The sequence below is a fragment of the Oncorhynchus gorbuscha genome, linkage group LG11, assembly GCF_021184085.1.
Source record: "Oncorhynchus gorbuscha isolate QuinsamMale2020 ecotype Even-year linkage group LG11, OgorEven_v1.0, whole genome shotgun sequence".
NCBI classification, from domain to species: Eukaryota; Metazoa; Chordata; class Actinopteri; order Salmoniformes; family Salmonidae; genus Oncorhynchus; species Oncorhynchus gorbuscha.
In genome coordinates, this window is record NC_060183.1 from 37,415,406 (window position 1) to 37,442,474 (window position 27,069).

Consider the following 27,069-nt stretch of genomic DNA (forward strand, 5'->3'; position numbering starts at 1 on the left):
GAGAGGTAGAGGTAGAGAGAGGTAGAGGTAGGTAGAGAGAGGTAGAGAGAGGTAGAGAGAGATAGAGGTAGAGAGAGGTAGAGGTAGAGAGAGGTAGAGGTAGAGAGAGGTAGAGGTAGAGAGAGGTAGAGGTAGAGAGAGGTAGAGGTAGAGAGAGGTAGAGGTAGAGAGAGGTAGAGGTAAAGAGAGGTAGAGGTAGAGAGAGGTAGAGCGACAGAGGTAAAGAGAGAGGTAGAGAGAGATAGAGGTAGAGAGAGATAGAGGTAGAGAGAGGTAGAGGTAGAGAGAGGTAGAGGTAGAGAGAGGTAGAGGTAGAGAGAGGTAGAGGTAGAGAGAGGTAGAGGTAGAGAGAGGTAGAGGTAAAGAGAGGTAGAGGTAGAGAGAGGTAGAGCGACAGAGGTAAAGAGAGAGGTAGAGAGAGAGAGGTAGAGAGAGAGGTAGAGAGAGAGGTAGAGGTAGAGAGAGAGAGGTAGAGGTAGAGAGAGAGAGGTAGAGAGAGAGAGGTAGAGGTAGAGAGAGGTAGACTGCAGCTTCACATGAACAAATGAGAGAAAAGGAAAGACGAAAATGTAGAGGAGGGAGGGAAAAAGGGGTGTGGTGAGAGAAGAGCTGGAGAAGAAAGAGACCAGGCAGTCAGGAAGTGGATAAAAGGGGGAGTAATGACTTGTGGTGACCAAGCAATACCTTGTGGAAGGGGTCTGTCCTCATGTTGCGGGAGGCCAGAGGCTCATCAAAGGGGAACACTACAGAGTAGTTCTTAGCATAGGACTCATGACTCCTCTCTCTGATCCACTTATTGTTGTCTGTCAGGGAGTGGTGGAACCGCCTGTTGAGGAGAACGAGAGCTTTGACAACCATCTTTCTGCGTGTGTGTGTGTGTGTGGTGTGTGGGTCCATACCTGATGTCATAGCCGTACATGTCCTTCTCAGGACGTCCATGGATGATCCAGTGGGCTAGCTCCCTGCCACAGCCTCCTCCCAGCATCATACCTGCAACACACATACAGATAGAGAGATCAGTATCACAGGAAGGAGGTAGAGGATCACTCAACATAGACATTGGAAATGGGAACAGGTGGAGAAGGAAGGAGAGAGAGAATGGTGTAGATTAGAATACGGGGTGAGATGTGGCAAGGGGGGGGGGGGGGGGCGAGCGAGTGACCGAGAGAGAGGGGCTGTGTGTATGGCACGGCAGTCTAGCTTGCTGGCCCGGCTAGCAGTGTCTCTGAAGGACGTTTTGCATGTTAGCTACTTTGTAGCTAATGTGGTCCTTTATGCCTCGACACTCATAGAACAGTACTACGTACTACTTCAAGTAGTTTATTGTAAACTCTGTACTTTAATATTTCTAACTTTTACTCCACCACATTCCTAAAGAAAATAATGTACTTTTTACTCCATACATTTTCCCTGACACCCAAAATGATGTTACATTTTGAATGCTTAGATGAACAGGAAAATGGTCCAATACACACACTTAAAAAAGACATCACTGGTCATCCCGAGTGCCTCTGATCTGGCAGACTCACGAAACACACATGCTTTGTTTGTAAATTAAGTGTTGGAGTTAAAGACTGGCTTTCCGTTTAAAAAAAAAGAAAATTGTGCTGTCTGGTTTGCCTAATAAGTAATTTAAAATGATTTATACTTTTACTTTTGATAAAGTACATTTGAACAATTATATTTACTTTTGATACTTCAATACATCTAAAAACCGAATCATTTTACTCAAGTAGTATTTTACTGGGTGACGTTAACGTTTACTTAAGTCATTGTCTATTAATGCGTCTTTACTTTTACTCAAGTATGACAATTGGCTACTTTTCCCACCACTGCTGTTGGCTAACTCTTAAGACAGCTGGAGAGGTATGGGTTGGGTAAAGTAACCTGGCAGCTCTCAGAGAGTGTTTGGTGCTGCCTCTGAAATTCTCCATGTACACCCAAGGGGGCCAAACGGATTGACTTGAGTTAGAAGCAGCGGCAGCGGTGTGAGGGTGGCATGGCACGACCGAGGGTGCCAAAGAGGTCCGCACAGCCTTCTGCTTTAGCACAAAGAGAGGGAGGGAGGGGACCGAAAGCGAGCGACGGGGTCTGACTGTTCTTGGTTCTCCTTTCAAAGGAGCATCTGAATCAGAGAGGAGAAGAGAGAGAAGAGAGAGGAGAGAGAAGGTTTGATTACAGGCTCAAAATGGCCAGAAACAAAGAACTTTCTTCTGAAACTCGTCAGTCTATTCTTGTTCTGAGAAATGAAGGCTATTCCATGCAAGAAATTGTCAAGAAACTGAAGATCTCGTACAACACTGTGTACTACTCCCTTAACAGAACAGCGCAAACTGGCTCTAACCAGAATAGAAAGGAGTGGGAGGTCCCGGTGCACAACTGAGCAAGAGGACAAGCACATTAGAGTGTCTAGTTTGAGAAACAGACGCCTCACAAGTCCTCAACTGGTGGCTTCATTAAATAGTACCCGCAAAACACCAGTCTCAACGTCAACAGTGAAGCGGCGACTCCGGGATGCTGGCCTTCTAGGCAGAGTTCCCCTCTGTCCAGTGTCTCGATTCTTTTTCCCATCTTAATATTTATTGGCCAGTCTGAGATATGGCTTTTCTTTGCAACTCTGCCTAGAAGGTCAGCGTCCCAGAGTCGCCTCTTCACTGTTGACGTTGAGACTGGTGTTTCGCTTCACCCTCCCAGCGTGAAACTGAAAGCGCGAACCACTGCTTTTAATCAGGGCAAGGTGTCTGGTAACATGACCGAATACAAACAGTGCAGCTATTCCCTCCGCAAGGCTATCAAACAAGCTAAGCGTCAGTACAGAGACAAAGTAGAATCTCAATTCAATGGCTCAGACACAAGAGGCATGTGGCAGGGTCTACAGTCAATCACGGACTACAAGAAGAAACCCAGCCCAGTCACGGACCAGGATGTCTTGCTCCCAGGCAGACTAAATAACTTTTTTGCCCGCTTTGAGGACAATACAGTGCCACTGACACGGCCTGCAACGAAAACATGCGGTCTCTCCTTCACTGCAGCCGAGGTGAGTAAGACATTTAAACGTGTTAACCCTCGCAAGGCTGCAGGCCCAGACGGCATCCCCAGCCGCGCCCTCAGAGCATGCGCAGACCAGCTGGCCGGTGTGTTTACGGACATATTCAATCAATCCCTATACCAGTCTGCTGTTCCCACATGCTTCAAGAGGGCCACCATTGTTCCTGTCCCAAGAAAGCTAAGGTAACTGAGCTAAACGACTACCGCCCCCGTAGCACTCACTTCCGTCATCATGAAGTGCTTTGAGAGACTAGTCAAGGACCATATCACCTCCACCCTACCTGACACCCTAGACCCACTCCAATTTGCTTACGGCCCAAATAGGTCCACAGACGATGCAATCTCAACCACACTGCACACTGCCCTAACCCATCTGGACAAGAGGAATACCTATGTGAGAATGCTGTTCATCGACTACAGCTCGGCATTCAACACCATAGTACCCTCCAAGCTCGTCATCAAGCTCGAGACCCTGGGTCTCGACCCCGCCCTGTGCAACTGGGTACTGGACTTCCTGACGGGCCGCCCCCAGGTGGTGAGGGTAGGCAACAACATCTCCTCCCCGCTGATCCTCAACACGGGGGCCCCACAAGGGTGCGTTCTGAGCCCTCGCCTGTACTCCCTGTTCACCCACGACTGCGTGGCCACGCACGCCTCCAACTCAATCATCAAGTTTGCGGACGACACAACAGTGGTAGGCTTGATTACCAACAACGACGAGACGGCCTACAGGGAGGAGGTGAGGTCCCTCGGAGTGTGGTGTCAGGAAAATAACCTCACACTCAACGTCAACAAAACTAAGGAGATGATTGTGGACTTCAGGAAACAGCAGAGGGAACAACCCCCTATCCACATCGATGGAACAGTAGTGGAGAGGGTAGCAAGTTTTAAGTTCCTCTGCATACACATCACAGACAAACTGAATTGGTCCACTCACACAGACAGCGTCGTGAAGAAGGCGCAGCAGCGCCTCTTCAACCTCAGGAGGCTGAAGAAATTCGGCTTGTCACCAAAAGCACTCACAAACTTCTACAGATGCACAATCAAGAGCATCCTGGCGGGCTGTATCACCGCCTGGTACGGCAACTGCTCCACCCTCAACCGTAAGGCTCTCCAGAGGGTAGTGAGGTCTGCACAACGCATCACCGGGGGCAAACTACCTGCCCTCCAGGACACCTACACCACCCGATGTTACAGGAAGGCCATAAAGATCATCAAGGACATCAACCACCCGAGCCACTGCCTGTTCACCCCGCTATCATCCAGAAGGCGAGGTCAGTACAGGTGCATCAAAGCTGGGACCGAGACACTGAAAAACAGCTTCTATCTCAAGGCCATCAGACTGTTAAACAGCCACCACTAGTGGCTGCTGCCAACACACTGACATTGACCCAACTCCAGCCACTTTAATAATGGGAATTGATGGGAAATTATGTAAATATATCACTAGCCACTTTAAACAATGCTACCTTATATAATGTTACTTACCCTACATTATTCATCTCATATGCATACGTATATACTGTACTCTATAACATCGACTGCATCCTTATGTAATACATGTATCACTAGCCACTTTAACTATGCCACTTTGTTTACTTTGTCTACATACTCATCTCATATGTATATACTGTACTCGATACCATCTACTGTATGCTGCCCTGTACCATCACTCATTCATATATCCTTATGTACATATTCTTTATCCCCTTACACTGTGTATAAGACAGTAGTTTTGGAATTGTTAGTTAGATTACTTGTTGGTTATTACTGCATTGTCGGAACTAGAAGCACAAGCATTTCGCTACACTCGCATTAACATCTGCTAACCATGTGTATGTGACAAATAAAATTTGATTTGATTTGAACCATGAGAAGTGGAACTGCAACGATTTCGGTGTGTAATCTACCATCTACTCCAGTCTACTTCTCTTCCTCCATCTCCTTTCATTCATCTGCACTGATCTACATAGACGGGATGTTTTCTTTCCCCTGTCTGGCCTGTCATGATGCTTTGTCATTAGAGATCAGTGCAGATGAGAGAGGAAAGGTGAAACCCAATCAGAATTATTGACCCAAACTCATTGGTCATCTATAAAAAGAAAATGAGGGGATGGGGGGGCGGGGGCATAACTAGTGACCTGGCCTTGGGGACACACAGACAGTGACCCATATCCCAAATCATCCCCTGAAAAAACTTGTGGAAATCTGAGAGGATTGGATTTGTATAGGCAACATGGGGGAAACCAGCCTATCAGAGGGCAATGTGGAGCTACGACCAGATTGATTGCACCTGAACTCCACGAGTGCAGAGGTTGCAGGGTTTAGGGGATTATTTGGGATTGGGCCACAGCTGGTAGGGAGGGGAAAGGGGGAAGGTGACACAGAGAAGAGAGGGGAGAGATCGCCTAGTGGTTAAGGGCAGGTTCAAATCCCTGAGCCGACTGGGTGAAATATCTGTCAATGTGCCCTTCAGCAACACACTTAACTCTAATTGCTCATGTAAGTCGTTCTGGATAAAAGTGTCTACTAAATGACAACAATTTGTTGAGTGGGGGAAGGTAAAATGGAGAACAGAGGAGAGGGGGAAGGTGACACATGGAGGTTAATGGGTGCAGGAGTGACCCAGCATTGGGGACGTATTCAGGGACAGCCACATCAGCACAACACTAGGAGGACAGAGCAGGAGTGACCCAGCGTTGGGGACGTATTCAGGGACAGCCACATCAGCACAACACTAGGAGGACAGAGCAGGAGTGACCCAGCGTTGGGGACGTATTCAGGGACAGCCACATCAGCACAACACTAGGAGGACAGAGCAGGAGTGACCCAGCGTTGGGGACGTATTCAGGGACAGCCACATCAGCACAACACTAGGACAGAGCACGAGAAACTCTCTACGCCACGGTCGTCTGCTGCCTCCGGGTTCAGAGTCTTTCACACCGCTCGCTACGCTCTGTCTTTTGTTCTCTCCCTTCTCAATCTATTTCTGTCCCCGCCAGTCTATTTCTCTGTCCCACTCAGTCTTTCTCCTCCCCACTTCCATCTTCCCCCTCTTTAAAAGGCTCCTGGTAAAAGGAAGGCTATTGTGTGAGTGAGTGAGTGAGTGAATGAGTTGTATAGAAATATATGAATCCCCAGCTGAGCCAGCGGGCAGAAAGGCCATTTGTGCGTTCCAAATGGCACCCAATTCCCTAAGGGCCCTGGTCAAAAGTAGTGCACTATAAAGGGATTACAGTGCCATTTGGGACACATGCTATGTGTTAAGTGTGCAAATGATTCAGACACAGCGGTACTGTGTGTGTGTGTGTGTGTGTGTGTGTGTGTGTGTGTGTGTGTGTGTGTGTGTGTGTGTGTGTGTGTGTGTGTGTGTGTGTGTGTGTGTGTGTGTGTGTGTGTGTGTGTGGAGGAGGGCGAGGAGTGGGACGCAAGGCAGAGGCATGACATCTTTTGCATTACCTCAGAGAAAGCGAGAGAGGAGAGGGAGAGAAACAGAACAGAGCAGAACAGAGCAGGCAGCAGCACTGAGAACGTAGCTGGAAGTACCTGATCTGCCATAAATAGGGTTCGTTTAACCTCCCATGATGCACTGATATGTGAGGGTGTGGGTGGACTAATGAAGTGTGACAGGAGTGCCCGTGTGTGTGTGTGTGTGGTCTCTCTGGACTCCGTGGAGAGTGGAGAGAGTTACAGCCCCTATTGGTGTGGTGCAGCGAGGCAGGCCTCTCCTCACTCATCCCTGCACTCTGTCCTATATCTCTACACACTACTGTAACCACAGCGGCCTTAAGATAACCAAATTATGGAGAGTGTGCGTGCGTGCATGCGCACGTAGTTTGGGTTCACTATAGGTTAGTCTGTTTTGGTGTGTGCTGGCAAGCATATGGTGGTTCCATGAAGGTTTAAACAGCTGTAACCTACATCCATGACATGTACATCCCATATACCCACCAACATCCACTCCTCCCTCTGACCATGTACATCCCATATACCCACCAACATCCACTCCTCCCTCTGACCATGTACATCCCATATACCCACCAACATCCACTCCTCCCTCTGACCATGTATGTATGTATGTATGTATGTATGTATGTATGTATGTATGTATGTATGTATGTATGTATGTATGTATGTATGTATGTATGTATGTATGTATGTATGTATGTATGTATGTATGTATGTATGTATGTATGTATGTATGTATGTATGTATGTATGTATGTTTCTATCTATCCGTAAAATAAATGTATGTTTCTATCTATCCGTAAAATAAATGTATGTTTCTATCTATCCGTAAAATAAATGTATGTTTCTATCTATCCGTAAAATAAATGTATGTTTCTATCTATCCGTAAAATGTATGTATGTATGTATGTATATACATTAGTCAATTAAATGTATGTATGTATGTATGCATGCATGTATGTATGTATGTATATACATTAGTCAATTAAATGTATGTATGTATGCATGCATGCATGTATGTATGTATGTATATACATTAGTCAATTAAATGTATGTATGTATGCATGTATGCATGTATGCATGCATGCATGCATGCATGCATGCATGTATGTATGTATGTATGTATGTATGTATGTATGTATGTATGTATGTATGTATGTATGTATGTATGTATGTATGTATGTATGTATGTATGTATGTATGCATGTATGTATGTATGCATGTATGTATGTATGTATGTACATTAGTCAATTAAATGTATGTATGTACGTACAGTATGTATGTATGTATGTATGTATGTATGTATGTATGTATGTACAGTATGTATGCATGTATGTATAAATAACATTACAGTCACTCACCTGCACTGTTGAACCCGCAGCCCAGGAAGAATCCCCTGACCTCTGGAGCCTCACCCATCAGGGGCTTGTGGTCCGCTGTGAATGATTCTGGGTAAAAAAGATACACGTAGTGTTAAGGGAACATTCCATCCATTCTGAACCACCAGCAGAGCCATGTACAGTACAGAGATGTATATACAGTACCAGTCAAACGTTTGGACACACCTACTCATTCAAGGAGTTCTTTATTTTTACTATTTTCTTCATTGTAGAATAATAGCGAAGACACCAACACCATGAAATAAAACATATATAATCATGTAGTAACCAAAAAGGTTAAAATAATCCAAATATATTTTAGATTCTTCAATGTAGCCACCCTTTGCCTTGATGACAGCTTTGCAAACTCTTGGCATTCTCGCAAACAGTTTCATGAGGAATGCTTTTCCAACAGTCTTGAAGGAGTTCCCACATATGCTGTGCACTTGTTGGCTGCTTTTCCTTCACTCTGCGGTCCAACTCATCCCAAGCCATCTCAATTGGGTTGAGGTTGGGTGATGGTGGAGGTCAGGTCATCGGATGCAGCACTCTATCATTCTCCTTCTTGGTCAAATAGCCCTTACACATCCGAGGTGTGTTGGGTCATTGTCCTATTGAAAAACAAATTATCGTCACACTGAGCGCAAACCAAATGGGATGGAGTATCGCTGCAGAATGCTGTGGTAGCTGGTTAAGTGTGCCTTGAATTCTATATAAATCACAGACAGTGTTCCCAGTAAAGCACCATCACACCTCCTCCCCCATGCTTCACGGTGGGAACCACACATGCAGAGCTTATCCGTTCACCTACTCTGCGTCTCACAAAGACACAGTGGTTGGAACCAAAAATCTCAAATTTGGACTCCACCGGTCAAATGTCGGACCACCAGTCTAATGTCCATTGCTCGTGTTTCTTGGCCCAAGCAAATCTCTTCTTCTTATTGGTGTCCTTTAGTAGTGGTTTCTTTGCAGCAATTCAACCATGAAGGCCTGATTCACGCAGTCTCCTCTGAATAGTTGATGTTGAGAGGTTTCTGTTACTTAAACTCTGAAGCATTTATTTGGGATGCAATTTATGAGGCTGGTAACTCCACTGAACTTATCCTCTGCAGCAGAGGTAACTCTGGGTCTTCCTTTCCTATGGTGGTCCTCAGATCCAGTTTCATCATAGCGCTTGATGGTTTTTGCGACTGCACTTGAAGAAAATTTAAATGTTCTTGACATTGACTGACCTTCATGTCTTAAAGTGATGGACTGTCGTTTCTCTTTGCTTATTTGATCTGTTCTTGCCAAAATATGGATTTGGTCTTTTACCAAATAGGGCAAGCGTCTGTATGCCACGCCTACCTTGTCACAACACAACTGACTGGCTCAAACGCATTAAGGAGGAAAGAAATTTCACAAATGAACTTTTAACAAGGCACACCTGTTAATTGAAATGCATTCCAGGTGACTACCTCATGAAGCTGGTTGAGAGAATGCCAAGAGTGTGCAAGGCTGTCAAAGCAAAGGGTAGCTAATTTGAAGAATTTCAAATATATTTGGATTTGTTTAACATTTTTATTTTGGTGACTACATGATTCCCTATGTGTTAGTTTTTATCTCTTCACTATTATTCCCCTGTAGAAAAAAAGTCAAAATAAAGAAAAACCCTGGAATGAGTACAGTGGGTGTCCAAACTTTTGACTGGCTCTGGTCACAACAGCGTGAATAGCTACAGTCTCCAGAGTCTAATCCAATCACAATGCAGCATTTGTCCATCTAATTACAAAGAAGTATTACCACCTCCACAAACATGTCTTCTCCACTCTCCGCTAGTAGAGCCGAACGCTACTCTACTATGACCTCCATCTTATCACGCGAGTGAGGGATCAAATCAAAAGTGAGCGTGGGGGAAGAGAGAGAGAGAGAACGTTAAGAGGGTAAGGAAAGAGAGACGGGAGATCGGGAGAGCACACAGAGCTCTCCTCTCCAATAAGTAGGGAGTCTCCCGGAATAGAACAAGGCAGAATAGCGTCGCAGCTTATACACAGCTCCTCAAACTAAAAAAAGTACCTTCACCAAAAATCAGTGACTTTCCCACTCATTGCGCTACTAGTCAGATTTCACTTGGACCCTTAAGAAAAAAATTAACACGTATGCCTGTTGTAAAATCAAGTCTGGAGGTAGATGTCACATCTACACTGGCCTCTCTAGGGAGACATGTAAGTGCCTATAAAAGGCATTCATTCGCCACTAACAAACAAAAACACAGTTGAGATAACAGGCTTGTGTTTGGTTTGTGGTGGCGAGATACACGACCCTCTCACTGGGGAGTTAGCAGCCACGCCGTCTTAAAAACACAACATACATTTTGTGTTTTGGACATGCATTAGGAGGCTCGTGGAAAACGCACGCGTACTACACACAAGCGCATTAAAGGGCGCACGCACACAAGCTCATCGGTTAGTCTAAAAGGCAGAGGTCCACAAGGAGCGCACATGAACACAGAGGGAGTGTATGTTTAAACGTTAAAAACTTTTAAAGGGATACTTCAGGATTTTGACAATGGAGGCCCTTTAATTATCTACTTCCCCAGAGTCAGATGAACTCGTGGATACCATTTTTAATGTCTGTGTCCAGCACAAAAGCGAACTAGCATTCGCGCAATGGCATCCTCTCATCATGTCCATTTCCAGTGAGTCGGGACCAGACAGATGACCGTTAACGAACCAGCATGATTCTAACAGACGCTAATCAAACACTGGTCGCCATCGATTAAAATCCAACCGCTGACAGAAATACAGACGAATGGAGCGAAAGAGAGACAAGCAGACAGACCATCCAGACAACACGGGAGCTTAAGTGTGAGTGCGCATGCCCGGACACCCCGTCTACCACTAGGGTGAGACCACCAGACATTCAGTCTCTTACCAGTCTGTCACCTCTCTTCCCAAGAGAGAAAGTCACAACGTTTCACACCTGTCAGCTCTTATATCAGACAGTATTCCCTGGAGTCACATAGACTCAAGCCTCTCACAGGCAACGGGCCTGGACCAGTGATATCCTCCAGTCTCAGAGAAACCAACCTCGATCAGTTCAGGTACCGTCTGCCCCAAGTCACCAGACTACGGTAAAAGGTCAACACTGATCCAATTGAGAAGCCATAGAGATGAGGAATAGAAATATGACAAAGGGAGACTATTGGGGTTGGCTGCCACAGCACAGGACGGACACAGACAAATCATTCAAAACTGTAGGGACGATTAAATGATATAGATATTTTCCACATCTCGCCATCTGTGAAGGACTATATATTAAATGAGTATTGATGTCTGTCAGTGTTGGTAATTGTGTGTGAAAGAATGTTGTACAGCAAAGAAGTGTGTTTTAGGAGTGTCTGAATTGTAATACAGTGCCTTCAGATATGCACATTTTGTTGTGTTACAGCCGGAATTAAATGCATTCAATTGTAGTTTTTGTTCAAATTTATTGAAAATGAAATGCAAAAATCTTGTTTACATAATTATTCACACCCCTGAGAAAATACATATTATAATTACCTTTGCAGTGATTACAGCTGTGAGTCTGTCTGGGTAAGTCTAAGAGCTTTGCACATCTGGACTGTAAAACGTTTATTTGTTTAGTCTATCGAGCTCTGTCAACTTAGTTGTTCTTGCTAGATAGTTACTTTCAAGTCTTGCCATAGACTTCAGCCAATTTTTAGTCAAAACTTGATCTAGGCCACTTGGTAACATTCAATGTCGTCTTGGTAAGTAACTCCAGTGTATACAGCGCATTCAGAAAGTATTTAAACCCCTTCACCTTTTCCACATTTTGTTATGGTACCGCCTTCTTCTAAAATGGATTGTTTCCCCACACTTCATCAATCTAGACAACACCCCATAATAATTTTTTGCAAATGTATTAAAATTTAAAAACTGAAATATCACATTTACATAAGTATTCAGACCCTTTACTCAGTACTTTGTTGTAGCACCTTTGGCACCAATTACAGCCTCAAATCTTTTGGGGTATGACGCTACAAGATTAGCACACCTGTATTTGGGGAGTTTCTCCCATTCTTCTCTGCAGATCCTCTCAAGCACAGCTATTTTCAGGTCTCTCCAGAGATGTTCAATCAAGTTCAAGTCCGGGCTCTGGTGGGGCCACTCAAGGACATTCAGAGACTTGTCCCAAAGCCACTCCTGCATTGTCTTGGCTGTGTGCTTAGGGTCGTTGTCCTGTTAAAAGGTGAACCTTTGCCCCAGTATGATGACCTGAGCACAAAGAGCTCTCTGTGCTTTGCTCCATTCACCTTTCCCTTGATCCTGACTAGTCTCCCAGTACCTGCCGCTGAAAAAAATCCCAACAGCATAATGCTGCCACCACCATGCTTCACCGTAGGGATGATATTGGCCAGGTAATGAGTGGTACCTGGTTTCCTCCAGATATGACACTTGGCATTCAGGCCAAAGAATTCAATCTTCGTTTCATCAGACCGGAGAATCTTGTTTCTCATGGTCTGAGAGTCATTTAGGTGCCTTTTGGCAAACTCCATGGGGGCTGTCTGGTGCCTTTTACTGGTAAGTGGCTTCTGTCTGGCCACTTTAAGGTAAAGGTCTGATTTGTGGAGTGCTGCAGAGTTTCTTGTCCTTCTGGAAGTTTCTCCCATCTCCACAGAGGACCTCTGGAGCTCTGTCAGAGTGACCATCGGGTTTTTGGTAACCTCCCTGACCAAAGCCCTTCTCCCCCGATTGCAGTTTGGCCAAGCAGCCAGCTCTAGGTGGTTCCAAACCTCTTCCATTTAAGAATGGAGGCCACTGTGTTCTTGGGGACCATCAATGCCGGAGACACTTTTTGGTACCCTTCCCCAGATCTGTGCCTCGACACAATCCTGTCTCGGAGCTCTACGGACAATTCCTTCAACATCATGGCTTGGTTTTTGCTCTGACATGCACTGTCAACTGTGGGACCTTATATAGGACAGGTGTGAGCATTTCCAAATCATGTACAATCAATTTAAGTTACCACAGGTGGACTCCAATCATGTTGTAGAAACATTTCAAGGATGATCAAAGTAAACAGCATGCATCAGAGCTCAATTTTGAGTCTCATGGCAAAGGGTCTGAATACGTATGTAAATAAGGTACTTGTTTTTTGTTTGTTTTCTATATGAAAACATTTCTAAAAACCTGTTTTCACTTTGTCATTATGAGGTTTATTTAAATCCACAAGAAAAAGGCTGTAATATAACAAAATGTGGAAAAGTGAAGGGGTCTGAACACTTTTAGAATGAACTGTATTTGCCTTTGTGTTTTAGGTTATTGTCCTGCTGAAAGGTGAATTTGTCTCCCAGTGTCTGTTTTACAGTGAAATCCCTGAGCGGTTTCCTTCCTCTCCAGCAACGGAGTTAGGAAGGACACCTGTATCTTTGTAGTGACTTGGTGCATTGATAATAATTATACTTTGGTTGGTTTAACTTCATCATTGTCATGATCCCCCTCCTACACCCAGGTTCTATTATCTGAGGTCATAAATTCATGGAGGAGACTCTGTCCCCATGTCTATGCAGAAAGAGACAGAGAGAACAAAGGATGGCGAACTCGTAAATGATCTGGCATCATGGAACAACCCTTTTCTACTGTTATGAATAAAAACCCACCTGAAGAAATCCTCTTCAGACCACGTGTACCTCGATGGACACAGAGGGGGAGCAGGTTGAGTTCAGACCACAAAAACCTCAGTATCAACACTGAGATTATCAATCCCGACAGAATAAGAGCAAATCTTAGATACTAACTATTAGGCTGCAGCTATGTCAACCTGGGATGCGAAGACAGACATCTACACTATAAGAACATTTCTGAATGGTACTCTGAAGCATCCATTCTAACGACGAAAGACTTCAGGGAAGCAGAGAGAGAGAGAGACGATGATGAACTGACTCTCCAACAGGACGAACGATCCCAACAGAGATCACGATGACACATTGGGCGAAAATATATACAGTGCCTTGCAAAAGTATTCGGCCCCCTTGAACTTTGCGACCTTTTGCCACATTTCAGGCTTCAAACAAAGATATAAAACTGTATTTTTTGTGAAGAATCAAAAACAAGTGGGACACAATCATGAAGTGGAACGACATTTATTAGAAATTTCTAACTTTTTCAACAAATCAAAAACTGAAAAATTGGGCGTGCAAAATTATTCAGCCCCTTTACTTTCAGTGCAGCAAACTCTCTCCAGAAGTTCAGTGAGGATCTCTGAATGATCCAATGTTGACCTAAATGACTAATGATGATAAATACAATCCACCTGTGTGTAATCAAGTCTCCGTATAAATGCACCTGCACTGTGATAGTCTCAGAGGTCCGTTAAAAGCGCAGAGAGCATCATGAAGAACAAGGAACACACCAGGCAGGTCCGAGATACTGTTGTGAAGAAGTTTAAAGCCGGATTTGGATACAAAAAGATTTCCCAAGCTTTAAACATCCCAAGGAGCACTGTGCAAGCGATAATATTGAAATGGAAGGAGTATCAGACCACTGCAAATCTACCAAGACCTGGCCGTCCTTCTAAACTTTCAGCTCATACAAGGAGAAGACTGATCAGAGATGCAGCCAAGAGGCCCATGATCACTCTGGATGAACTGCAGAGATCTACAGCTGAGGTGGGAGACTCTGTCCATAGGACAACAATCAGTCGTATATTGCACAAATCTGGCCTTTATGGAAGAGTGGCAAGAAGAAAGCCATTTCTTAAAGATATCCATAAAAAGTGTTGTTTAAAGTTTGCCACAAGCCACCTGGGAGACACACCAAACATGTGGAAGAAGGTGCTCTGGTCAGATGAAACCAAAATTGAACTTTTTGGCAACAATGCAAAATGTTATGTTTGGCGTAAAAGCAACACAGCTCATCACCCTGAACACACCAGCCCCATTGTCAAACATGGTGGTGGCAGCATCATGGTTTGGGCCTGCTTTTCTTCAGCAGGGACAGGGAAGATGGTTAAAATTGATGGGAAGATGGATGGAGCCAAATACTAGACCATTCTGGAAGAAAACCTGATGGAGTCTGCAAAAGACCTGAGACTGGGACGGAGATTTGTCTTCCAACAAGACAATGATCCAAAACATAAAGCAAAATCTACAATGGAATGGTTCAAAAATGAACATATCCAGGTGTTAGAATGGCCAAGTCAAAGTCCAGACCTGAATCCTATCAAGAATCTGTGGAAATAACAGAAAACTGCTGTTCACAAATGCTCTCCATCCAACCTCACTGAGCTCGAGCTGTTTTGCAAGGAGGAATGGGAAAACATCAGTCTCTCGATGTGCAAAACTGATAGAGACATACCCCAAGCGACTTACAGCTGTAATCGCAGCAAAAGGTGGCCCTACAAAGTATTAACTTTGAATAATTTTGCACGCCCAATTTTTCAGTTTTTGATTTGTTAAAAAGTTTGAAATATCCAATAAATGTCGTTCCACTTCATGATTGTGTCCCACTTGTTGTTGATTCTTCACAAAAAAATACAGTTTTATATCTTTATGTTTGAAGCCTGAAATGTGGCAAAAGGTCGCAAAGTTCAAGGGGGCCGAATACTTTCGCAAGGCACTGTATATATTTATTGCAATTAATCCCGAATGAGTGAGTGCAAAGGATTAGTATTTCAATGAATATAATTATCAACTGTGTGGTGACTCATTTTGTCTTTCCCGCCATTCTCAGTCCACACCCACTTCCCTTTGTCCACCAAGCCATCATATCGGCTTAGACCACTAGGGAAACTCCCCTATCATTTCCTTGTTAGTTAGTTAGTAAATAAATGATTAAGACAATTGATGTATGGATGATTCATAGTGAAGGCTGGATTCGTGCAGATAACCAACAATTTACAACGTTTGGAATGAGACTAACATGAGGTGAAGAATAATTCATTAATTAGAAGACTAATTGATTAGATAGTCAAATATCTGAAGAGTTGTATCAGGACAATTATAAATTCGTAATCTGGAGATTTCCCTTGGTGCCCCGACTTCCTAGTTAATTACAATTACATGATTAGTTTAATCGCATAATAATAATTATAGAGAATTGATTTGATAAAATAACAGTCTTCACTTTAATGATGCCAAAGACACAACACCATGCTCAAAGGGATATTCAATGTCTGCTTCATCATCATCCATCATCATCATCATCATATACCAATAGATGTGAGGCATTGGAAAACTCCCTCGTCTTTGTGGTTGAATCTGTGTTTTAAATTCACTGCTCGACTAAGGGACCTTACAGATAACTGTACAATATGTCTGGGGCACAGAGATGAAATAGTCATTCCAAAACCATCTTATTAAACACCATTATTGCACACAGAGTGAGTCTACGAAAACGGATTATGTGACTTGTTAAGCAGAATTCGACTCCTGAACTTACGTAGGCTTGCCATTACAAAAGGGGTTGAATACTTATTGACATTTCAGCATTTCATGTGTTATTCATGTGGGAAAATTCCTAAAAACATCATTCCACTTTGACACTGTGTGGTTGTTTGAGTAGTCAGTGCCAAGATCTCAATTTAACCCATTTTAAAATGCAGGCTGTAACACGACAACAATGTGGTAAATGTCGAGGGTTGTGAATACTTTCTGAAGGCACTGGAAACGACAAACTGAGGGAGTTATTACGGGAGTGGGAACCGTAGTGGGTGTGTGTATCGCATGTCCATACCTGGTCCACAAACAGTGGATTTGATGCCAGTCTGCTCCAGAGCAGGGACTCTGTTGACAGCTCCCTCTATGTGCTGCATGAACACATCCCAGTCCAGGTCAAACAGGCTGAAAGCAAACTTATCAGACACCTGCAACACAAGGACAACAACCAAAACGGTGTTCACTCGACCAAACATATCAGACACCTGTGTTGGATTTGACATTTTGAACATTGAGATATGAAAAGACATGACAGATCAGACGCATAGCATATTAAGGAGTGAGATCTGTAGAAAGACAAGAGTGGCTGTGGAAATGTGCTGGGTGGCCGGAAGGAGCTCAGAGGATTGCTAAAGGGGAGGCAGATGGACATCTGTGGACTAGAAGGAAGAGGGATTGAGGTCAGGAGGTGAGGTCAGCTCCCCTGATGGGAGCAATAAAGGTTTTACGACCCTCTTCCTGCGGAAGCACAAGATGTAAGGATTGGAGAGAAGGAGGAGCATCTTAAGTGGGATATATATACACACTGCTCAAAAAAATAAAGGGAACACTAAAATAACATCCTTGATCTGAATGAATGAAATATTCTTAAATACTTTTTTCTTTACATAGTTGAATGTGCTGACAACAAAATCCACACAAACATTATCAATGGAAATCAAATGTATCAACCCATGGATGTCTGGATTTAGAGTCACACTCAAAATTAAAGTGGAAAACCACACTACAGGCTGATCCAACTTTGGTGTAATGTCCTTAAAACAAGTCAAAATGAGGCTCAGTAGTGTGTGTGGCCTCCACGTGCCTGTATGACCTCCCTACAACGCCTGGGCATACTCCTGATGAGGTGGCGGATGCGATTTCTAGATTTATTTTGGATTGGAGATGCTTAATGTGAATTTGGAAGGAGAGTTTACAGTCTAACCAGACACTTAGGTATTTGTAGTCCACATATTCTAAGTCAGAACCGTCCAGGAGTAGTGATAATGGGCGGGCAGGTGTGGGCAGCAATCGTTTGAAGAGCATGCATTTAGTTTTACTTGCATTTAAAAGCAGTTGGAGGCCACAGAATGAGTGTTGTATGGCATTGAAGCTCGTTTGGAGGTTTGTTAACACAGTGTCCAAAGAAGGGCCCGATGTATACAGAATGGTGTCGCCTGCGTAGAGGTGGATCAGAGAATCACCAGCAGCAAAAGCGACATCATTGATATATACAGAGAAGAGAGTCAGCCCGAGAATTTAACCCTGTGACAACCCCATAAAGACTGCCAGAGGTCCGGACAACAGGCCTATGTGAGAAGTAGTTGGTGAACCAGGCGAGGCAGTCATTTGAGAAACCAAGGCTATTGAGTCTGCCGATAAGAATGCGGTGATTGATAGAGTTGAAAGCCTTGGCCAAGTCGATGAAGACGGCTGCACAGTAATGTCTTTTATCGATGACGGTTATGATATCGTTTAGGACCTTGAGCGTGGCTGAAGTGCACCCATGACCAGCTCGGAAACCAGATTGCGTAGTCGAGAAGGTATGGTGGGATTCAAAATGGTCGGTGATCTGTTTGTTAACTTGGCTTTCGAATATTGTAGAAAGGCAGGGCAGGATGGATATAGGTCTATAACAGTTTGGGTCTAGAGTGTCTCCCCCTTTGAAGAGGGAGATGACCGCGGCAGCTTACCAATCTTTGGGGATCTCAGACGATATAAAAGTGTGTTGAACAGTAATAGGGGTTGCAACAATTTTGGCAGATCATTTTAGAAAGAGAGGGTCCAGATTGTCTTGCCCAGCTGATTTGTAGAGATACAGATTTTGCAGCTCTTTCAGAACATCAGCTGTCTGGATTTGAGTGAAGGAGAAGCAGGGAGGGGGGCTTGGGCAAATTGCGGCAGGGGGTGCAGAGCTGTTGGCCGAGGGTAGGGGTAGCCAGGTGGAAAGCATGGCCAGCTGTAGAAAAATGCTTATTGTCATAGATTTATCGGTGGTGAAAGTGTTTGCTAGCATCAGTGCAGTGGGCAGCTGGGAGGAGGTTGTTAACAAGGACACATCAACCCAACCAAGGACACAACAACCCCCACCAGTGTTAACTCAACCAAGGACACAACAATGCTGCGCTGCACTTGTGCCATCTTCAACAAGACACGGCTTTCGCAAACATTTAGTACACATCGGTGAACAGTTATGGAAGCACACACACACACACACACCGTTCAACCCATCTTTCAAATGTCACATAAACAGACAGAGAGAGAGCGAGAGAGATGATGCAGAGCACTCAGCAGGGAAATGCTGAACACATGAAATAGTGTGCATATGCCACAGTGGATGAACTGATGCTGTAAAGAGAAGACGGGGATCAAGATTTAAAGTTGGGAGGCTGCAGGGCCAAGTAACTGTGACCTTTTCCCGCAAGAATGCACGTACGCACACACAGTGATTTTCCATCACAACAGCCCCTCATTATCAGTCGAGGCCTGGCCCCTAGGGAGCTCCCAACACCAGATTCAACTTTCAACTTCTCCTAAACTTCTCTAAAATATTGATCCACAGACCCAGCTTCTCCCTCTCTGTACTAAATGCATTTTCCTTTTCTCACTTCGTTTCCAACTCTTGAAAGCTCGTGCTGACAGAGCGGAAAGGACAAAAACATTCCTTTATCCGGGTTGAGGCGTTAGGTCATTTAGCGCTGTCAAATTGTTTGGCTGGATGTGAATGTTAAACGGACTTGTGCGACGTGGTCTCTGGCTTCAGAGTTAGGGGTCAGAGGCGATTCTGGCTGGTGTGTGTGACTAAAAGCACATTTAGTACGGTACCTGCAGACTGAACAGGAACCACACCAACTGAGCACGCGCCACAGAGAGGAGTGAGGAGGGCATATTGACATTGAGCCGGTCAGAGCCAGTGTGCACCGACAGAACACGACACGCTCCAGCTAGACCAACACAAAACACTCAGATCTCAATCTGTGTCCTGCTGTAACCTCATAAGGCTGCATACCCCCTAGCTAAAAGTGAGCGAGCGAGAGAGCGAATAAGAGTGCGGTAAAGGGGAAAGGGAGCCACAGACACTCAGCGGCTGGTGAAGTAATGAGTGTGTGTGTGTGTGTGTGTGTGTGTGTGTGTGTGTGTGTGTGTGTGTGTGTGTGTGTGTGTGTGTGTGTGTGTGTGTGTGTGTGTGTGTGTGTGTGTGTGTGTGTGTGTGTGTGTGTGTGTGTGTGTGTGTGTGTGTGTGTGTGTACATCCTGCTGGAGCTTCTCCTCAGGCTGTGTGAGTAGGGAGCGGATACAACAATCCACTGACACGCCAGAGGAACAGAGCATGGCAATTAACTGGCGTGTGAAAGTCAGACATAGACAAGCAGCATGCCTCTCTGCAAGCTTCACTGCACCACACGACGCGTGCAATATAAGCAAACACACGTGGACAACCACACAAACATAAAGATTCTCACAGATAGAGGTCAAATACTGTACACACAATCACTCACACAAGCACCCATATAGTACACAACCCAATACACACAAACTACAGGAGGCTGCTGAGGGGAGGACGGCGCATAATAAATGGGAAATGGAATGGCATCAAACACCTGGAAACCATGGAAACCATGTGTTTAATAGCATTCCACCCATTCTGCTCCAGTCATCCTTACAAACCCATCCCAGTCCCTCCCCAATGAAGGTGCCACCAACCTCCTGTGTCACAAACACCAATGACATTCCGCTCACAGTATGTCAACACAGTGAAAACACACACACACACGATACCTTGTCCCAGAAGACCGGGTTCTGTTCGTAACCCCCCACGGAGAGGGCGTCACCTTGTAGACGAAGGTAGACTGATGCATCATGGTCCCTCACATTGGGCATGTTCTAGAAGGGTGGCAGGAAGAGAGACATTCTTTAGATCTTCAAAACGGTATACTCCTAACAGATCACAGGCACAATGATCATCTTAGAACAACAAACAGGACTATAAAACACAGCAGACATAGCCTACTTGCATAGCCTACTTGCATAGCATACTTGCAGAAAGAGAACCCAGTCCTCAAAACATTTACATCAAAAAGGTGCAAAGTTATAGGCAAAGATGCCAAATAAAAAAAAATATTGATCAAATAACATGAAAACAAGCATTACCAACAGAGTGAATGTGAAAATTGATAAAAAATGGTCCCGCTTTGCTGGTGATTTGTGTATTTATTTTATTTTTTTATTTTTTTTATTTTACCTTTATTTTACTAGGCAAGTCAGTTAAGAACAAATTCTTATTTTCAATGACGGCCTAGGAACAGTGGGTTAACTGCCTGCTCAAGGGGCAGAACGACAGATTTATACCTTGTCAGCTCGGGGATTCGAACTTGCAACCTTTTGGTTACTAGTCCAACGCTCTAACCACTAGGCTACCCTGCCGCCCCATGTGCAATGATACAAGTAAAAGGAGGGCTGTGATTGGTTAAATTGTCTATAAAACAAAACTAGCAGAGATCCCATTCTGTCAGTAGAGTATATAATGTTCAACAATACAGATTTTGTCTTTACCCAAATGTAAAAAATATATATATTTTCAATATTCATGTTTATATTATTGAAATCAAAACGCTTCATATTATAGAGTAAAGCATTATAGCTTCATATGACACCAATTTTTGTATCACCTACAGATGAAACAATATGGAGTCTTAAAGGAGGCGTTGGTAAGGCCAGAATTTAATTAAATCGGCCAACTCCAATTAATTATTACTCAATTATGATAAAAATGTCAAATAGAGTACCAGTCAGAAGTTTGGACACCTACTCAGTCAAGGGTTTTACTATATTTTACATTGTAGAATAATAGTGAAGACATAAACTATGAAATAACACATATGGAATCATGTAGTAACCCCAAAAGTGTTATACAGATCAAAATATAATTTTATATTTTATATTCTTCAAAGTAGCCACCCTTCGCCTTGAAGAGCTTTGCACACTCTTGGCATTCTCTCAACCAGCTTCACGAGGAATCATTTCCAACAGTCTTGAAGGTGTTCCCACATATGCTGAGCACTTGTTGGCTGCTTTTCCTTCATTCCAAACCATCTCAAATTGGGTTGAGGTCGGGTGATTGTGGAGGCCAGGTCATCTGATGCAGCACTCCATCACTCTCCTTCTTGGTGAAATAGCCCTTACAGCCTGGAGGTGTGTTAGGTCAGTGTCCTGTTGAAAAACGAATGATAGTCCCACTAAGCGCAAACCAGATGGGATTGCGTATCTCTGCAGAATGCTGTGATAGCCATGCTGGTTAAGTGTGCCTTGAATTCTATATAAATAACAGACAGCAAAGCACCCCCACACCTCGTTCTCCATGCTTCACGGTGGGAACCACACATGCAGAGAAAATCTGTTCACCTACTCTGCGTCTCAAAGATACATTTACATTTACATTACAGTTAAGTCATTTAGCAGACGCTCTTATCCAGAGCGACTTACAAATTGGTGCATTCACCTTATGACATCCAGTGGAACAGCCACTTTACAATAGTGCATCTACATATTTTAAGGGGGGGGGGTGAGAAGGATTACTTTAGCCTATCCTAGGTATTCCTTAAAGAGGTGGGGTTTCAGGTGTCTCCGGAAGGTGGTGATTGACTCCGCTGTCCTGGCGTCGTGAGGGAGTTTGTTCCACCATTGGGGAGCCAGAGCAGCGAACAGTTTTGACTGGGCTGAGCGGGAACTGTACTTCCTCAGTGGTAGGGAGGCGAGCAGGCCAGAGGTGGATGAACGCAGTGCCCTTATTTGGGTGTAGGGCCTGATCAGAGCCTGGAGGTACTGAGGTGCCGTTCCCCTCACAGCTCCGTAGGCAAGCACCATGGTCTTGTAGCGGATGCGAGCTTCAACTGGAAGCCAGTGGAGAGAGCGGAGGAGCGGGGTGACGTGAGAGAACTTGGGAAGATTGAACACTAGACGGGCTGCGGCGTTCTGGATGAGTTGTAGGGGTTTAATGGCACAGGCAGGGAGCCCAGCCAACAGCGAGTTGCAGTAATCCAGACGGGAGATGACAAGTGCCTGGATTAGGACCTGCGCCGCTTCCTGTGTGAGGCAGGGTCGTACTCTGCGGATGTTGTAGAGCATGAACCTACAGGAACGGGCCACCGCCTTGATGTTAGTTGAGAACGACAGGGTGTTGTCCAGGATCACGCCAAGGTTCTTAGCGCTCTGGGAGGAGGACACAATGGAGTTGTCAACCGTGATGGCGAGATCATGGAACGGGCAGTCCTTCCCCGGGAGGAAGAGCAGCTCCGTCTTGCCGAAGTTCAGCTTGAGGTGGTGATCCGTCATCCACACTGATATGTCTGCCAGACATGCAGAGATGCGATTCGCCACCTGGTCATCAGAAGGGGGAAAGGAGAAGATTAATTGTGTGTCGTCTGCATAGCAATGATAGGAGAGACCATGTGAGGTTATGACAGAGCCAAGTGACTTGGTGTATAGCGAGAATAGGAGAGGGCCTAGAACAGAGCCCTGGGGGACACCAGTGGTGAGAGCGCATGGTGAGGAGACAGATTCTCGCCACGCCACCTGGTAGGAGCGACCTGTCAGGTAGGACGCAATCCAAGCGTGGGCCACACCGGAGATGCCCAACTCGGAGAGGGTGGAGAGGAGGATCTGATGGTTCACAGTATCGAAGGCAGCCGATAGGTCTAGAAGGATGAGAGCAGAGGAGAGAGAGTTAGCTTTAGCGGTGCGGAGCGCCTCCGTGATACAGAGAAGAGCAGTCTCAGTTGAATGACTAGTCTTGAAACCTGACTGATTTGGATCAAGAAGGTCATTCTGAGAGAGATAGCGGGAGAGCTGACCTAGGACGGCACGTTCAAGAGTTTTGGAGAGAAAAGAAAGAAGGGATACTGGTCTGTAGTTGTTGACATCGGAGGGATCGAGTGTAGGTTTTTTCAGAAGGGGTGCAACTCTCGCTCTCTTGAAGACGGAAGGGACGTAGCCAGCGGTCAGGGATAAGTTGATGAGCAAGGTGAGGTAAGGGAGAAGGTCTCCGGAAATGGTCTGGAGAAGAGAGGAGGGGATAGGGTCAAGCGGGCAGGTTGTTGGGCGGCCGGCCGACACAAGACGCGAGATTTCATCTGGAGAGAGAGGGGAGAAAGAAGTCAGAGCACAGGGTAGGGCAGTGTGAGCAGAACCAGCGGTGTCGTTTGACTTAGCAAACGAGGATCGGATGTCGTCGACCTTCTTTTCAAAATGGTTGACGAAGTCATCTGCAGAGAGGGAGGGGGGAGGATTCAGGAGGGAGGAGAAGGTGGCAAAGAGCTTCCTAGGGTTAGAGGCAGATGCTTGGAATTTAGAGTGGTAGAAAGTGGCTTTAGCAGCAGAGACAGAGGAGGAAAATGTAGAGAGGAGGGAGTGAAAGGATGCCAGGTCCGCAGGGAGGCGAGTTTTCCTCCATTTCCACTCGGCTGCCCGGAGCCCTGTTCTGTGAGCTCGCAATGAGTCGTCAAGCCACGGAGCGGGAGGGGAGGACCGAGCCGGCCTGGAAGATAGGGGACATAGAGAGTCAAAGGATGCAGAAAGGGAGGAGAGGAGGGTTGAGGAGGCAGAATCAGGAGATAGGTTGGAGAAGGTTTGAGCAGAGGGAAGAGATGATAGGATGGAAGAGGAGAGAGTAGCGGGGGAGAGAGAGCGAAGGTTGGGACGGCGCGATACCATCCGAGTAGGGGCAGTGTGGGAAGTGTTGGATGAGAGCGAGAGGGAAAAGGATACAAGGTAGTGGTCGGAGACTTGGAGGGGAGTTGCAATGAGGTTAGTGGAAAAACAGCATCTAGTAAAGATGAGGTCGAGCGTATTGCCTGCCTTGTGAGTAGGGGGAAGGTGAGAGGGTGAGGTCAAAAGAGGAGAGGAGTGGAAAGAAGGAGGCAGAGAGGAATGAGTCAAAGGTAGACATGGGGAGGTTAAAGTCGCCCAGAACTGTGAGAGGTGAGCCGTCCTCAGGAAAGGAGCTTATCAAGGCATCAAGCTCATTGATGAACTCTCCGAGGGGACCTGGAGGGCGATAAATGATAAGGATGTTAAGCTTGAAAGGGCTGGTAACTGTGACAGCATGAAATTCAAAGGAGGCGATAGACAGATGGGTAAGGGGAGAAAGAGAGAATGACCACTTGGGAGAGATAAGGATCCCGATGCCACCACCCCGCTGACCAGAAGCTCTCGGGTGTGCGAGAACACGTGGGCGGACGAAGAGAGAGCAGTAGGAGTAGCAGTGTTATCTGTGGTGATCCATGTTTCTGTCAGTGCCAAGAAGTCGAGGGACTGGAGGGAGGCATAGGCTGAGATGAACTCTGCCTTGTTGGCTGCAGATCGGCAGTTCCAGAGGCTACCGGAGACCTGGAACTCCACGTGGGTCGTGCGCGCTGGGACCACCAGATTAGGGTGGCAGCGGCCACGCGGTGTGGAGCGTTTGTATGGTCTGTGCAGAGAGGAGAGAACAGGGATAGACAGACACATAGTTGACAGGCTACAGAAGAGGCTACGCTAATGCAAGGAGATTGGAATGACAAGTGGACTACACGTCTCAAATGTTCAGAAAGTTAAGCTTACGTAGCAAGAATCTTATTGACTAAAATGATTAAAATGATACAGTACTGCTGAAGTAGGCTAGCTGGCAGTGGCTGCGTTGTTGACTTTGTAGGCTAGCTGGCAGTGGCTGCGTTGTTGACACTACACTAATCAAGTTGTTCCGTTGAGTGTAATAGTTTCTACAGTGCTGCTATTCGGGGCTAGCTGGCTAGCTAGCAGTGTTGATTACGTTACGTTGCGTTAAAAGAACGACAACAATTATCTTTGATACACAGACGGCTATGTAGCTAGCTATGTAGCTAGCTACGATCAAACAAATCAAACCGTTGTGCTGTAATGAAATGAAATGAAAAATGTGATACTACCTGTGGAGCGAAGCGGAATGCGACCGGGTTGTTGAGTGCGGAAGTTCTATTCAGTAGACGTTGGCTAGCTGTTGGCTAGCTAGCAGTGTCTCCTACGTTAAGGACGACAAATAGCTGGCTAGCTAACCTCAGTAAATTAAGATAATCACTCTAAGACTACACGCTCTAAACTACACAATTATCTTGGATACGAAGACAGCAAAGACAACTATGTAGCTAGCTAACACTACACTAATCAAGTCGTTCAGTTGAGTGTAATAGTTTCTACAGTGCTGCAATTCGGTAGACGGTGGACGTATGCTAGCTGGCTAGCTGCTGGGCAGATAGCAGTGTAGACTACGTTAGGACGACGAAATACAAGTTGCAATAGAAGTACTGTTTCACTATGTTGTCCTCTTTCTTTTCCTTTTTCTTCTGTCCTTCTTTTGTCCTTATTTTGTCTTCCTTTCTTCTGTTAACTAGATATTTTTTGTTGTTATTCTTTGTAAGCTAGCTAGCTTCTTCCAGGAGAGTCCCTAGCAACTGCTTAGCAACAAGTAAACAATTCTGCTAGCAATTCAGCTAGCTAAGATAACTGTACAATTTTATGAAAAATAGTTAATTTTTCAAAAGCCCGTCTTTTTGGTTTGTTCCTTGTTTTGTCTTCTATTGAGTCTTGCAGTTTTCTCTTGATTTTTTTGATGTACTTCACTCTAAAAAACCATTTAAATCTCAATATATATATAGATACAGTGGTTAGAACCAGAAATCTCTCATTTCCACCAGTCTAATATCAATTGCTCATGTTTCTTGGCCCATGCAAGTCTTCTTTTTGGTGTTCTTTAGTAGTGGTTTCTTTGCAGTAATATGAACTTATCCTCTCAAACAAAGGTAACTCTGGGTCTTCCTCTCCTGTGGCGGTTCTCATGAGAGCCAGTTTCATCATAGGAGCTTGATGGTTTTTGCGACTGCACGTGAAGAAACGTTCAAAGTTCTTTCCATTTTCTGCATTGACTGACCATGTTTTAAAGTAATGATGGACTGTAATTTATCTTTGCTTATTTTAGCGGTCCATAATATGGACTTGGGTCTTTAAACAAATCTTCTGTATACCACCCCTACCTTGTCACAACACAACAGATTGGCTCAAATGTATTAAGAAGGAAAGAAAGTCCACAAATGAACTTTTACGTCACACACCTGCTACTTGAAATGCATTCCAGGTGACCACCTCATGAAGCTGGTTGAGAGAATGCCAAGAGTGTGCAAAGCTGCCATCAAGGCAAAGGGTGGCTACTTTGAAGAATCTAAAATACCAAATATATTTTTATTTGTTTAACACTTCTTTTGTTACGACATGATTCCATATGTTATTTCATAGTCTTAATGTCTTCACTATTATTCTACAATGTAGAAAATAGTAAAAATAAAGAAAAACACTTGAATGAGTAGGTGTGTCCAAACTTTTGACTGGTACTGTACACACACATTTTTCCCTCTAACCTTACCACCCTTCCCTTAATTGGAGTAAACTAGTAAACAATAACACTTAGGCTTCTACTTCCAGCTCATACATAC

General features: G+C 44.9%; 1 protein-coding gene across 1 annotated transcript in view; it reads right to left on the minus strand.

Moving 5' to 3' along the window:
- sardh (sarcosine dehydrogenase) overlaps nt 1-27,069 on the minus strand; it is a 157,042-nt gene that overhangs the window by 100,603 nt on the left and 29,370 nt on the right. Inside the window, exons 8-12 of the mRNA XM_046369512.1 lie at nt 20,351-20,455; nt 16,612-16,741; nt 7,877-7,963; nt 900-990; nt 685-826 (exon numbers count right to left, since the gene is read on the minus strand). Coding sequence (XP_046225468.1) covers nt 685-826; nt 900-990; nt 7,877-7,963; nt 16,612-16,741; nt 20,351-20,455 — 555 coding nt within the window. The remainder of the gene's footprint in view (nt 1-684; nt 827-899; nt 991-7,876; nt 7,964-16,611; nt 16,742-20,350; nt 20,456-27,069) is intronic.